The sequence below is a fragment of the Peromyscus californicus genome, unplaced genomic scaffold (assembly GCF_007827085.1).
Source record: "Peromyscus californicus insignis strain IS unplaced genomic scaffold, ASM782708v3 Scaffold_9__1_contigs__length_137607984, whole genome shotgun sequence".
NCBI classification, from domain to species: Eukaryota; Metazoa; Chordata; class Mammalia; order Rodentia; family Cricetidae; genus Peromyscus; species Peromyscus californicus.
Window position 1 is genome coordinate 4,156,496 of NW_026294617.1, and position 16,422 is coordinate 4,172,917.

Here is a 16,422-nt window from a genome sequence, read left to right on the forward strand (position 1 = left end):
GGGATTTTATATTATTTGTGGCTATTGTGAAGGGTGATGTTTCTCTGATTTTTTTTTCTCAGCCTGTTTATCATTTATATATAGGAGGGCTACTGATTTTTTTGAGTTAATGTTTTATCCTGCCTCATTACTGAAGGTGTTAATCAGTTTTTGGGGGGTCACTTATGTATACCATCATTTCATCTGCAAATAATGAAAGTTTGCTTTCTTCCATTTCCAATTTGTATCCGCTTGATCTCCTTTTGTTGTCTTATTGCATTAGCTAGGACTTTGAGTACTATATTGAATAAATATGGGGAAAGTAGACAGCCTTCTCTTGTTCCTGATTTTAGTGGAATCACTTTGAGTTTCTCTCCATTTAATTTGATGTTTGCTGTTGGCTTGTTGTAAATTTGCCTTTCTTTATGTTTATGCATGTTCCTTGTATTCCTGATCTCTTCAAGGCCTTTGTCATGAATGGGTGTTTGATTTTGTCAAAGGCTTTTTCTGCATCTAATGAAATGATCATGGTTTTTTTTTTCCTTTTAGTTTGTTTATATGGTATATTACATTCACAGATTTTTTTATGTTGAACCATCCTTGCATTTCTGGAATGAAACCTACTTGGTCAGGATGAATAATTTTTTTGATGTGTTCAGTTTGCCAATATTTTGTTGAGTATTTTTGCAACCATGTTCATGAGGGAGATTGGTCTGTAATTCTCTTTCTTTGTTGCATCTTTGTGTGGTTTGGGTATCAGGGTAACTGTAGTCTCATAAAAAGAGTTTGGTAATGTTCCTTCTGTTTATATTGTGTGGAACAATATGAAGAGTATTGGAATTAGCTCTTCTTTGAAAATATGGTAGAATTCTGTGCTGAAACCATCTGGTCCTGGGTGTTTTTTTGGTTGGGAGACTTTTAATGACTGTTTCTATTTCCTTAGGGGTTATTGGTCTATTTAAATTTTTATCTGGTCTTGATTTGACTTTGGTATGTGGCACCTATTCAAAAAAATGTCCATTTCTTTTAGATTTTCCAATTTTGTGGAGTACATGTTTTTGAAGTATGACCTGATGATTCTCTGGATTTTCTCAATGTCTGTTGTTATGTCTCCCTTTTCATTTTTTATTTTTTAATTTAGATACTCTCTCTCTTTCTCTGTCTTTTGGTTAGTTTGGATAAGGGCTTGTCTATCTTGTTAATTTTCTCAAAGAACCAACTCTTTGTTTCATTGATTCTTTGTATTGTTCTCTTTGTTTCTATTTTATTGATTTCAGTTCTCAATTTGCTTATTTGCTGGCCTCTATTCCTCCTGTGTGAGTTTGCTTCTTTTGTTCTAGAGCTTTCAGGTGTCCTGTTAAGTCACTAGTGTGAGATTTCTCCATCTTCTTTATGTGGGTATTTAGTGCTATGAATTTTCCTTGTAGCACTTCTTTCATAGTGTCACATAAGTTTGGGTATGTAGTATATTCATTTTCATTGAATTCTAGGAAATCTTTAGTTTCTTTCTTTTTTCTTCCTTGACTCACTGGTGAATCAGGTGAGCATTATTCAGTTTCCATGAGATTGTAGGCTTTCCGTAATTTTTGTTGTTGTTGAAATCTAACTTTAAGCCATGGTGGTCCAATAAAATATAGGAGGTTATTCCATTTTTTTTTTTATTTTGTATCTGTTGAGATTTGCTTTGTGACTGAGTATGTGGTCAATTTTAGAGAAGGTTGCAGGAGTGCTTAGAAGAAGGTATATTCTTTTGTGTTAGGGTGGAATGTTCTATAGATATCTATTAAGTCCATTAGAGTCATAGTACCTGTTAGTTCCCTTATTTCTCTGTTAAGTCTCTGTCTGGCAGATCTGTCCATTGGTGATAGTTGGGTGTTGAAGTCTCCCTCTACTAGTGTGTGGGGTTTGATGTGTGATTTAAGCTTTAGTAATGCTTCTTTAACATATGTGGGTGCCCTTGTATTTGAGGCATAAATGTTCAGAATTGAGACTTTATCTTGGTGTGTTTTTTCTGTGATGAATATGTAATGTCCTTCCTGATCACTTTTGATTGATTTTAGTTTGAGGTCTATTTTGTTAGATATTAGGAGAGCTAACTAGATTGCTTCTTGACTCCATTTGATTAGAATGCCTTTTCCCAGCCTTTTAATCTGAGGTAGTGTCTGTCTTTGAAGTTGGGGTGTGTTTCTTGTATGCAACAGAAGGATGGATCCTGTTTTCATATCCATTCTGTTAGCCTGTGTCTTTATATAGGAAAATTGAATCCATTGACATTAAAGGATATTAATGACCAGTGACTGTTAATTCCTATTATTTTTTGATGGTAGTGTTGTCTGTTTCCCTTCTTTGGTATTTGCTGTTGTGCAGTTATCTATTGCCTGTGTTTTCACGGGTATATCCAACCTTCTTAGGCTGGATTTTTGCTTCTAGTGTTTTCTGTAGGGCTGGATTTGTGGATAGGTATTGTTTACATCTGGTTTTATCATGGAACATTTTGTTTACTCCATCTATGGTGATTGAGAGCTTTGCTGGGTATAATAGTCTGGGTTGGCATCCATGGTCTCTTAATGTCTGCATAATGTCTGTCCAGGCTTTCAGAGTCTCCACTGAGAAGTCAGTGTTATTCTGATGGGTCTGTCTTTATATGTTACTTGGCCTTTTTCCTTTGCAACTCTTAATATTTTTTCTTTATTCTGTATGTTTAGTAGCTTGATTATTATGTGGCAAGGGGACTTTTGGGAGTGGGGTCCAGTCTATTTGGTGTTCTGTAAGCTTCTTATATCTTCATAGGTATTTCTTTCTTTAGTTGGGAACGTTTTCTTCTATGATTTTGTTGAATATATTCTCTGTGCCTTTGAGCTGGTATTCTACTCCTTCTTCTATCCCTATTATTCTTAAGTTTGGTCTTTTCATGGTGTCTCAGATTTCCTGGATGCTTTGTGTTATGATTTTGTTGGCTTTAATGTTTTCTTTGACTGATGAACCTATTTCCTCTATCTTATCTTCCATGCCAGAGATTCTCTCTTCCATCTCTTGCATTCTGTCAGTTATGCTTGCATCTGTAGTTCCTGTTCATTTACTTAGATTTCCCATTTCCAGCATTCCCTCAGTTTGTGTTTTCTTTATTGCCTCTATTTCAGTTTTCAAGTCTTGAACTGTTTCCTTCACCTGTTTGATTGCTTTTTCTTGGCTTTCTTCAAGGGATTTATTGATTTCTTCCAATTTTTTGTTTGTCTTTCCCTTGATTTCTTTAAGGGAATTTTTCATTTCCTCTCTAAAGACCTCTATTATCTTCTTAAAATCATTTTTAAGGTCGATTACTTCTGCTTCTTTTGTGTTGGGATTTTCAGGTCTTGCTGATATAGAACCACAAGGTTCTGGTGGTGCCATATTGGTCTTAATGTTGTTGACTGTATTTTTGCACTGGCTTCTACCCATCTCTTCCTCCAATTGGTACAAAAGGTGTCTGTGCCTGATAGAGCCTCTTTAGGTCCAATGGGCACTCTTGTTCCAATGGAAGCTCTTGGTACAATTGGAGCTCTTGGTCCAATTAGAATGGGCAGAGTCTGTGTCTCAGGGAGCTGCTGTGATCTCAGAGGATCTTTCACATGATTTAATTGTTGTAGCTAAATGTAAAGAGGTCCCATGTACCCAGGGATTTGCTTTTCACCAGTTCAGTTAAGTATAGTCAAATTTGGTCCAAAAATACTAAGTAGGGACTTTCAGAAATAAACAATAAATTTTGAGTTGCACGCTGATCTTTGTAGCATGAGGAAATCCAACACTTATTGTGTTCCATCCTGCTCAAAATGTGAATCTCTCTTACCCCAGTAGATCCATATTTTCCATGCAACCTTCCTAGTATTGATTTAGTCACCAGGTGTTAGATTGCCTGCCCTGTTAGTGCAGTACATGTTTTCATGTAATCCTTTTGTATTTAATAATAATCCCCAAATGGCAAGAGTAACAATCACAGCATTTTAAAAAATGGTACATTGCTATAATTATTCTCATTTATTGGTCAGCATTGTTGGTTTTTACCTGTGTTTGGTTAAGAACTTATTTTTATTTTAGATGTATTCATTTTTATCCTCACATATTTAGAGGTATTACAGTCTGTAGAAACAAGGAAGGTCCAGAGCAGTTAATGGTGGTGGAAATATATGTTAGAGATTCCTTACATGGCAGCAGGAGAGGAAGCAAAGAAAAGAAGATAGAAACAGCTACAAGTCCCAGCCCACACCTACTGTGCCAATCAAATCAGGCCTTCTAAGGATGATACAACTTCCATATTAGTGTCACAAGGTGAGGACCAACTCGGGAAAGCATGAGCCTATGGGGGAAATTCCAAATTCAAATGATAATAGTGGATGATACTATTGGTATCAATTTTCTTTACTTAGATATAGGTAAAGTATCAGAAGCACAGATGCACAAGGAACCTGAGAAGTGACAGATCTACAGAAAGAGGATCTTTGATTCCCAGCCCTCTGGTACACTTCTCTAAAGAAAACATGTAAAAATTGAATTTTGAAAGCCAGGCAAATTTGCGACAAGGCTCTAATTTCCTTGACTACTAATGGGTGTAGTAAAATATTTTAATATCCTACATGAAGCTTTGCAATATTTAAAATTCCTCTTAATAGCTGTGTACAAATATTTATGATAGGTTAACACAGAAAGTAAAGGTTAATATCTGTTCTTTAGAGAGTTCATACAAAATTATCACATCATAAGCAACCCTATTTTGCAAGGGACAAATCTATTTTTAAAACCTCCCCACTAAATCAATATAAGCAAGGTCATTTTTCATTAAAGCATGGGGGACTCACTACTAATTACTTTTGTAGAAACAAATATAATAAGAAATGATTTAGAAGACAAGAGTTAGGCATTCTAAGTACAGTTTGAAACACTGTTGCATTCTTCAGAGTAAGGCCATTCTATAGGAGACAGATTGGCCTCAGGAGTGTTCCAGTGATAATGGCATCCCCTGGAGGCTTCATTGTACCTCATTTCCAGTCTGCTTCCTCTCATCTGCTTCCCCACATTCTCCAACTGATTATCTCAGCCCACCTCTGTGAACCTTAACAATGAACAGTTCTTACCTCACACACTGATGTATGCTTCCAAGTTATCTGGAAATGCTCCACTAATCTCTGGACCCTACATCCTGACAAGAAATTGTGCTAATCACTACGGTTGGTGGTTGGTAGTTGATGGGGTCTTAGCATGAGCACAGTGTTAACTAAGCCCTACTCACACACAATATCATTTAATCTGTGTGCTCCAGAGTGAACCAAAGTAGTTCATCCTAAAAATAAATCCAAGAGACTTTAAATAATTTGTCTAGTAGGAATTTACTCAAGCCCCACAGTTATGCTAGAATACTTGTGGCTGAAAACTTAACCAAAATAAATTATGTGCACAAGACAGAAGCTATCATCCAACTTGAGAGTAAGATAAAAGCCTGGTGTGCTAGGACTGGGGGATGATGAGAGACATTCAAAGGTATTGTGCAGGAAAATTTCAAAGTTATTTCTTAATATATCTATCTTTTTCACATTATTTTTATTTGGGAATTTCCTATCATGAACCCTGAGCTCACTTACTTCCCAGTCCTCCCAGGCTTGCCCCCACAACCCTTCTGACCCGACACCTCGGAAAAGAAAAAGAAGAAGCAGCACCAGCAGAAGAAAGAGGAAGAGGAGAAGGAAAAGAAGAGGAGGAGGAGGAAGAGAAAGAAGGAAAAGAGGAGAAAGAAAGAGGGGAAGGAGAAGGAAGAGGAGGAGGAGGAGGAGGAGGAGGAGGAAAGTCTAATTTGTGTTGCCCATATACTTACTGGTGCATGTCCAAACTCCCAATGGCAAATCCTGTAAGGAAAACTGAATCCTTCAGCAACCACACCCCTTCCAGAAGCCATCAACTGTGGATAGCTACACTTCAGCATCCTTATCATACTTTTTAAGAGTTCTCTTCAGTGACTTTCTAAGCTATTGTTTCTTTTGGCAGGGGAGGTAGGGGTTGTCACAGATGCCTTCTATGTCCCTTTTTCTCAACTGTGAGTTTGCAGTCATCAATACCATGGCAAACGTAGCTTCTTGTCCTTTACAATCAGTGGGAGCACAGATCATGGACTTATACATGGTATCTGGAGATAGCTGAATGTGCCAAAGACTTCAGCATGGTCTCTGGTAGCAGTACAGACATCAAATGGCCCTCTGAGGCTGCACAAGCCATGGACACCATCATAGCCCTCAATGGCAGCACAGACCAAGGACATCAACACGGCTTCAGGTGGCAGCACAGGTGATTATTTATTAATGTGCATATATTGAGTTTATGTGAAAGAACCAACATATCTACATGTATCCATTTTTTAAAATATGGTGAATGAAGGCAGAAAGATGACTAGCAGATGAAAGCATTTGCCTCATAATCATGAAGAGCTTGCTCATTCCCAGATTCCACTTTGAAAGGAGTGAACCTACTCTTGAAATTTCTCCTTACATTCTACATGCCTGCTGTAACAAGTACACCCTCCATATTCATGCAAACAACAACAATAATAATACTTTTAAAATGTGTTTAAAGATGGTGGATGAAAATCTTAACAAGTAAATCTGAAACATTACTCTACATTACCAAAGAGTTAATCTCCCCACAGTAGGATTCTCCTGGAGTCTGTTGTCTCCATGAGTTTAAGTGGATAATGATCACTATCTCCAGAGAAACTAGAGTGTGGAACAGAGAGAGAGCTGTGTATACATAGAACACTAAACACTGCTGAGCCTATTAGAACTTAGGAACCGCATAGCTGGAGGTGTGTCTTTGCAAACATAACTGAAATACTCTTTCTGGACATATCTACATATGGTCCATAAGGACCATATTATACTTTACTCTGTTTTGTAATCAATATGTTCTCAATGTAATAATTTCCTAAATCAGGGTGCTCCCGAACCTCTCGCAGACACATGAACAATGTGTGCAAGAAAGTTTAGATTCTGAGAAACAGAGAAGAACTCAGGTCCATAAGGATAGAGATGTTAATGAAGATGAATCATGCTTTCATGTTATTCTTTGGAGGAAGTATTTTCAGGTATACAAACTATTGACAATCCTGGAGGTTAATCCACAAGACTCAGATTAACACAAAGCACATGAAATGTATTTTCCCTTGGGCACAGAAGAGAGTCTTCTGCACATTCTATGTGTTTCTTGGAACACTGAAGACTACACTTGTTTTGATGTTAATCCAACAACTGATGTTTCTTGTTGTGAACTTCTCTGTGAAAATATGAGTGACAGTGTAAATCTTTCTGAATTGAATTGAACACCCTTTAAAGTTCATGCTTTCAAATACATTTCAAAGCCTCTGAACAACAAGATTATTTCACAGTAAAGCCCTTTCCTATAGTGACCTATTTGGTATGGAAGATAGATACAAAACTATGTTAAAATCAAATCTTCACATCTGCTACATTGTATGTGAGTATTTTACATGTTTAGAAAAAATTACCTCTAATGCTTTGATGTCCTCATAAGCAAACTGCACAGTTGGAACTCCAAGATGGTTGATGAAATAATCAGCATCACCTTGTATCTGTACAGAGCTGACATTGGTTCCTGGGCACTGAGTTCTCCTAGTACAGTTGAATTTATTCTTCTGAAAAACACAATTTACATATTGTTAACATTCACACATTCTTTCCAGATCATTTATAAGTCAATGTCACTCAAAATGTAGCCCAAGGATCAGAGAATCAATCTATGTCAATGAGCTTCATGTTTAAAAGTTAGCATCATTGGGCTTCACTATGTTCCCTTTAGTGGGACCATTTGGAAGTAGAGGCAGGAATCTGTTCTCCAGTTCTTGCATACAATTCTGAAGCTCACAGCAGTAGAATAGCCTTAAGACAGATGAAGGTGACTCCTATCCCTTGCACTGAGCATGCACACACACACACACACACACACACACACACACACACACACACACACACACACACAGAGAGAGAGAGAGAGAGAGAGAGAGAATGTTAAAGCATTCTTGAAACCATTGGTAATGTTCATAATACAATTTTTAACTATGTATTGTCAGCCCTCCTGACATTCATTTTTCATGTAAATAATCAATAATCTTGTGGATTGAACCATTTGACTCCTTAATTAGTAGGTATTGAACTCTTTCTCTCTTCTTCCTGAAATGCTTTAAGTAAAATGTCTATGAGTCAAACAGCCAGCTGGATTAGCCGTATGCCAGCACCAGTCATGTTGAAAGCTCCAAGGATCCCTCCAGAAAACTGTACAAAAGATGGAAGTTGATTGTCCTAGCTCTCCAAAATACAGCCTCAGCAAGTGTATTAGAGACAGTCTATAGCAGACTTTTAATCACAAGCTTCAAAGAATCATTTCCACCTTGACCAGAGTCAGAATAATTTCCTGGTGTAAAGATAACTCTGACTGGTAATAAGATGAGAGACAGTGGTTAGTTCAAAATACAAGCCTTAGTGACTATGATTGTTGTAATTGGCACAATACTTAGGGTTGGTCCAAACTAAATGATCAAATGATTGTGATTAGTCCAAACACTCCCATTTACAATCATCTTAGCAGGATGCTAAGGCTCCCTGAGTGAATTGTCTGGGAGATACTCTCCTGAGCTGTGTCTCTACTAAGTTGCTTAGGCCCATTAGTTTCTCTACAGTAGTCTTTTCTTGACTACTTTTAGTAATATGAGCTGAGATCCTGAAGAAAAATGCATCAGAAACCATATCAGGTAATAGTGAGGTGGTGGGAAAGCTTATCACAGTGCCTACTGACAAGCTGAAATGGCATTTGTCTCAGACAGGCTGATGCAGACATGCTCACCACAGACCTGATCCCATGGGCTCAAATACTGCCTGGCACCTTTTGGACCTGGTGACATTGTGGTGCAAGGCTCCAGAATAGCCCAGCTCATACTGTACCATGTTTCCAAGCATCAGGCTCTGGCTTCAAACTCAGTATATCAGCAAACTATTATTGGACTCCTGCAGATCAGGCTGGAGATGCCATCTGGCCATCAGGATTCTGCCCACAACAAATGCCTATGCCTGAGTAGTACTGACTACACCCTTTATCCAGTATTTCAGGGCCTACCAGGTCCTATCCCTGAGGATGAGACCCTCAGCACTGACCCAGTATGCTCTGGAAATCTCTTGGTGTGCCTTGCCTGTAAGTTTACTTCTCTAGTTCTTTATAAGCTTTTATCAGTTCACTTCCATGATTTCTCCTTTTTCAGCTTTCCTTTTTTTCTTCCTTCCCACCCTTGCTTCTCTAAGTGTGTTCAGGTACCATGTTGTGGAATATTTATTTAACTATGCAAAGATGTGTTACATTTGTTTAACTATGTGAAGATGTGTTGCATTGGTTTATGTCACAGAATATTTGTTTAATTACGTAAAGATATGTTACTGTTTTACCTTGCCTGCCTAAGGCACCTGATTGGATTAATAAAAGGCTGAACAGTCAATAATGAGGTAGAAGGTATAGCTGGAACTTCCAGGCAGGGAGAATAAGTAGGAGGATGGAATTAAGCTCAAGAAAAAAGAAAGGGAGTCAAGCAGGAGATGCCAGGGGCCAGCCAGCAAGACATGGAGAAGCAGGAACGTAGGACATACAGAATGAAACAAAGGTTAAAAGGCAAAACATAGATGAAGAGAAACAGATGAAACTAAGTTAAGAGAGCCTGTGGGACAAGTCTAAGCTAAGGCTGAGCTTCATAATTAATAAAAAGCCTCTGTGTCTTTATTTGGGAGTTAGTCAGTGCCCAAAGAAAATTCTAACTACAGTGCCATGTTTCCAAGCATTAGGCTCTGGTTTCTTGATTCCTTTTAGAATTTAGTAGCAGCTAAAGAGAAAACTTGGGTTACCTGTTCTGGGGCTGAATATGCAATGTAGGGTAGAAGTATTATTCTTTTACAGAATAAGTCAGTGTACATGGTAGTAGCTAGTTGCTACTAGGAGATGGATCCTTATAACTGAGCTATCTTGTCATCTAAGAACAAGGAAGATCTACTTATCAGGGTGCCTGAGTTTAACCTACAACAGATTAATGGTGAGAAACAACCCTGGGAAGCAGTGGTGGACAGCAGATGGCCAAATACAAACAAACTAAAAGAACAGTCTTCAGGAAGCTCTGATATAGCAGAATAGCATAAAACTAGACCTTCTGGGGTAGTAGCAGATTACAGCAGTGCAAAATAATACTTGAATTTGACAGCAGTGAACCTGAGGTCAGAAGGTGGCTCAATTTCTGGAATCACCTATTGGTTATTCAGTGTTGTAGAGTCCAAGAATTCTGAAGTGCATCCCCACAGATAAATGATTAATACTTGGGGAATCTTGAACAGACAAAGGCGGATCCTACATCTGTAGCGATGTTAGTGCTATAGTTAGTTCCTGGACTTCCCCTGCACTTGGAGACATTCCCTAGGTAAGTCATTAGACACCTCCAGAAGCCATAGAGTCTCAGAGGGTGAACGAACCTGCCTAGTTTACAGAAGGTCAAACTCAGTATGTCAAATGGGGTTCCTGTTACTCAATGAAAGAGAACCAACTAAACTGAAGACACTATCTGTGAACATCAGACATATATACAATCCAGGGTTAACACAAGCATGAGGCACAAGAATCCAAGAGTTCACAGGGTACCCTGATCCTCACACATTCACATCACTACAGTCTTTACATTTTAAGAGCCCCAAAAGTTGCTCTAATATTTCTGTCTTTTTTCCTTTTCTCTTCTATCTTCTCCTTATAGTTCTGCTTTGTCCTATTTACTGTAATTTTAGAAGTATTTTCACTTTATGATATTTTAAAAATGTACTTTCCTTCATACTTTTACTGAATTTTATTTAATTACTTTTTCAGTATTTGATCATCTTTATTAATTTAATATCATCATTTTCAATATTCATGTTTTTTATTTATATTCTAGCATGCATCATTTTTATCTGAATTTTCTCATAACTGGAAAATCTTTTTTGTTATTTTCTTTCTTTATCTTAGATTGTTTTCTAATATCTGCTCTTTCCTGTTCCCCTCCATAACATTATTCTCCAATCCTCTTAGTTTTCCTTTAATTTATGTAACATTTCTTCTCCATTTTCACTTTCTCTTCTGCCTTCATCTTATTTTTCACTATTCCTACATTTATTTGAAACAATTTTATATACATATATAATGTACAGGTAAATAATAATTTCATAGCTTAATCCTAATATGTCTTGTTATTTTCTACTTTCTGACATTAAAGATTAATTAGTGGACATTAATCCATTTGACTTTAAGTGTATTTGGATTTTATGTTTTGGCATTGTGGCTATTATGGTAGTTTGTTTTCTTTCCTCTGAGTGGCACAGGAGACAAAGCCCTCAACAGTAGGCTGCTCCACAAGATGATCTCCCCATTAAATCAGAATAGATACCGAAACCAACACATGTTCAATCTTAACATAGAAAGAAAAGAAACATAGAAACACAAAGTGGCATGACTGCTCCCAAAGTCATTAACTCCTCAACTTCTGACCTCAAAAGTGATGTAGCAGGTAAAATGATTGGTGAAGATTTTAACAGTGCAGTTGTAAAAGCGATCAAAGACCTCAAGGAGGGTGCAAACTTAGGATGTGGAGAAGAGTATGAGCAACACAGAGGAAAATCTTAGTAAAGTGTGTGAATAAATGAATAATATACATAAAATGTCAACATCGTGTAAGAAAAATTCAGTATGGAAACTGGAATTTGAAGAGAAAAAGAACTGTTGAAAATTAAAAAAAATATATTCAAAGAATCAAATATAAATCATGTTGGAAAGTATGGCCAAATCGTATGGCCAAATTACTCTTGACCAAATAGAAGAAAGATAAAATATGTAGAAAAAATTTGAAAACGTAAGACATTCAAATATTAATAAAGAAAACAAATGGAGAGTGGCTAGGACTGTATTCCAGTAGAGAGATTTCCTAATACGAGTGAATCCCTGGATTTATCCCTTGTACCACATAAGCTTAGAATAGTAGCACATGCCTGTAATCCCAGCATCTAAGTGGTGGAGAAAAGATAATCAGAAATCAAGGCTGTCCTGGGCTGTGTAGAAAGTTTGAGGGCAGCCTAGTCTACATAGGCACCTGCCTCAAAGATAGATAGATAGATAGATAGATAGATAGATAGATAGATAGATAGATAGAAAACACAGCTAAATGGGATATATCATCATGATACCAAAAATTCATGGTATAATATCAGAAGCTAAGGTAAAAACTAATGGCATACAGAGTCCACTCAATGAAATAATTACTTGAAATTTTTCAAATCTAGAGAAAAGAATGGATATCTAAACACAAGACACATTTAGAATCTCATCTAGACATGACCACTTTTCTATGGCATATTACAGACAAATGTCAAAAATACAAAACAAGTAACACCATTAAAAGATGTAAGGAAAAACACCAACTTACCTATTAAGGAAACATGTCAGAAAAACATGGATTTCTTTGCAAGTAATCTTAAAAACCAAGAAAGTAGGAATGAAATTCTGTAAGTAAATAAATACCAACCCAGATTGCTAAATCCAGATGAGTTGTCTTTTAAATTCAAAACAAAAAATAATATCCCAAGACAAAAATTAAGACAGTACTTGACTACTAAGCTGGTATAGAAGAAAAAGTGATAGTGCCAATCATAAGTGTACAGGAAAGAAAGCATTTCACGAGAGTAACAGGTAAACAAAGACGAGCTGGGAAATGATTCATCAGGTCTAACACAGTAAACCAATCATTCCCAATATTAACAGTGGGGAAAGAAAACCATTAACCCAACCTATTAGAAAAGCAACTATCTAAATTTTAGGGATTATTAAATATCTCTTAACTATTAGCTTTTGTGTGAATAACCTAAATGGGCCAATAAATAAATAAGGTTTTACTGAATGGAATAAAACCAAAATATAATCATATATTGTCTATTGTCCAGAGAGAGAGAGAGAGAGAGAGAGAGAGAGAGAGAAAGAGAGAGAGAGAAACATTCAGCAGTGAGGACCCCCAGAGACTGATAGTTAAATGATAGAAAATAATATATTAAGTAAATAAAAGCTAAAAATGAGCTGGCAAAGCTATTCTTATGCTACATAGCTAAAAATAGTCATAAGTAAAACAAGTGTCCACAACTAGAGTGAAAAATTGATCAAGAAGTTCTAACAAGGCCTTTGAGATGCCTCATCAGGTAAAGGAACTTATTGTCAAGCCTGGTGACATAAATTTGATCCATATAACCCACATGGAGGGAGGAGAGATGCTGCAAGCTGTAGGAACATGTCATGGAATTCAGCTACTATCACAAAAGTTGCTACTTGGAAAAGTGAAGGATTTCTCCAAAGGTCAAGCCATGGCTTAAGAAGTCTTGGTGATATTTTAGCTTTTGTATATATATTAATTAGTTCCTACAATGATTTTCTTGTAATGCTACTCATGCTTCTAAGAACTCCTAACAATGTCTTTATCTAAAATACCTATCAAGCATCTAAGGCCAAGGGTGGGGGGCAGGGACACAGACATGACACACGACACCTGTCTCCTAGGTTAGACTCCAAATTTCATACCTAACCACTTCTAGGAATGTAGATTGAGCACATAAATTCCCTTCTTGACTAACCAATCATTATTACTCATTTGGGTTGTAAAAGAAAGCCTGAGGGCCACTGCCTGAGGAAAATCCTTACCTGCCTTTATGACCATGTAAGAATTCCAGCCTGGTGGCCTTGCTCTGCCCGAGGATCACTATGGCTTGGGTTTATAACTGAACACTTCAAAGACTGAGGGGAACTGAGGTATAAGGACACCAAAGAGAAGATATTGAGGATTTTGGCTAGAGAGGACTTGTAGCTAGAGTTTTCCTGCCTGGCCCACAGTCAGGACAAATCTCTCTCACCTGCCAGTCCCACAGCAGTTCAGACCCTACCAAGTAAACACAGAGACTTATATTGCTTACAAACTGTATGGCCATGGCAGGCTTCTTGCTAACTTTTCTTACAGCTTAAATTAATCCATTTCTATAAATCTATACCTTGCCACGTGGCTCATGGCTTACCAGCATCTTCACATGCTGTTTGTCATTGTGGCGGCTGGCAGTGTCTCTCTGACTCAGCCTTCCACTTCCCAGCTTTATTCTCCTCCTTGTCCCACCTACACTTCCTGCCTAGCCAATGGCCAATCAGTGTTTTACTTATTGACTAATCAGGAACACATTTGCCATACAGAACATCCCACAGCAAGGACTTTTGACTAGAGAACTGGAGGTCAGGATGGAAGATGAGGAAGAGCCAGATGTAAAAGTACTAGATGGGTAAGAACAAGATAAGAATGACCTAGATGAGGCAGAACTAAGATGAGAGAATTAAGATAGGATTTAGACGGGCAACAGATAAAGGTAGAGACAAATCAGGCAAGAAAGGAACTAGGCTTGAGTACAGAACTGTAGCTGTGTAGATAGGATTTTATCCCAGAGAAATAAAGTAGACAGACAAAGAGCTTGGTGTACTTAGATTCATTTCCCAAAAATAAATCTTGCTGTTTGTAGTTTCTCTTCTGAGCCCCTGGAAAGTATATTAATAAAACTGGTCCTTTTAGTAATATACAAGAGAGAGAACTGATTTCTGTAAGTTGTGCTATGAAATCCATGCATGAACCATGGCATGTAAACATGCATACACATAAACACACATACACACACAGAGATAAATAAATGTAAATACTTCTTCAGAAGAAGATCTAATAATTTTACATATGTATGAATGGTATGTTGAGGTTTCCAAATTCATAAGACAAATATGGATAATATAAAGGGGAAGATAGTTCTATTACAATAAATATGGATAATCAATGTCCCCCTTGAAGAACCAAAGCACCCCCATTTCAAGTAAGCCCCTCACCAAAGCTTGAAACAGGCCTGAGTTTCAAGATTCTCAGAGCTGCTGACATAGGTCCCAGGACAAAGTCAGGATGTTTGAAGAGTCATCTGATTAGCCATAGAATGCCCCAGTGCCAGAGATGGTCAAAAGTACAAAGTCAGGATGTTTGAAGGACTATCTCGTAGCAATTGATTAACCGTAGAATGCCCCAGTGCCAGAGGCAATCTATAAAGTTTGACAAACAACCAGTTAAAACTACAAAGAAAGATAACACAGAAATTCTGGAAAGTCCCTAAAACTTGAGTCAATCAGAATTGTACCCGTACTAGTATACCTAAATGATGTAACCTTATGGTTTTTGCCTTTAAAAACTGAGCTTGCAGAGGGGCGGGCACCTCCTCCAGCCTCTACTGTGTTGGATGGCTTGACAAGGTCCCTGCCGCAGCTTGAACTGCTTCAATAAACCTTGCTTTTGCATTTCAGTGAGTTTGTGTCTCTGGTGGTGTCTTTGGGGGTCTCTTGCCCAGGGCACAACACCCCTCATACCTTTAAATAGTTCATTCAAACTAAAAATCAACAACAACAAAACCTGAATCATAAAACTGTACCATAGATTCAATGGCTACAATGAATTTTTATGGAATATAACACCCAACAGGCTTCTAATACATGTCTTCTCAGCAGCCCAGGGAAACTTCTCAAAAACAGACCACAGTCTTTCCACAAGCAAGGTTTAATAGACTACGTTTATGAAAATCAGAAATGACAGAAGGGTCTTAGAACCGATTCCAGGGAAATGTGGGGGATCATTTAGGATACTTTGAAAACTTATATTCAAAGATACTGAAATATCTGGAAGAAACTAATTTATTCAAAGACACCTATGATCTGCAGAAGTTGGGTTAAGAAGACACCATCTTCAAAATCCACAGGAAAGAATGAGAGTAAAGTAGTAACAGCCCCTGCCCTGAGACACACACAAAAAGCCGAAGACTGGACAACCTTCAAAAGGCACTTAATACTGCCAGGAGGCAGTGGCACAGGCCTTTAATCCTGGCACTTGGGAAGCAAAGTCAGGCGGATCTTTGTGAGTTCAAGGCCAGCCTGGTCTACAGAGCTAGAGCCAGGACAGGCACCAAAAAAAAAAAAAAAAAAAACTTAATATCAATATTCCTCCAATCATTCTACAAAATAGGAAGGGAAGGCACATTGCCAGACTACTAAGCTTTCTTTGACCTGATAGCAAAGCCTGATAAACACACACAAAAGCAAATGTCAAAAAGTATCACAAGCATGAACAAGTGGTTTTCACCCAAGGTGCAGGGCTAATTTAACATGTCTAAGTCAATAAATGTAAAACAACACATACATGGATTTAAGGATAGAAATCACATGAAGATTTTAGCAGACACAGAAAAATCCCTTGACAATATTCAGTAGCTCAACCTCAGAAGTAAAGCTGTATTCAGTATACTCACCACTAAAAGGACA

The 16,422-nt window shown here is 37.6% G+C and overlaps 1 protein-coding gene across 5 annotated transcripts in view; it reads right to left on the reverse strand.

Moving 5' to 3' along the window:
• Naaladl2 (N-acetylated alpha-linked acidic dipeptidase like 2) overlaps nucleotides 1–16,422 on the reverse strand; it is a 1,340,311-nt gene that overhangs the window by 240,231 nt on the left and 1,083,658 nt on the right. For all 5 annotated transcript variants that reach the window (XM_052732134.1, XM_052732135.1, XM_052732131.1 and 2 more), the window contains one exon: nucleotides 7,502–7,648. In XM_052732134.1, coding sequence (XP_052588094.1) covers nucleotides 7,502–7,648 — 147 coding nt within the window. The remainder of the gene's footprint in view (nucleotides 1–7,501; nucleotides 7,649–16,422) is intronic.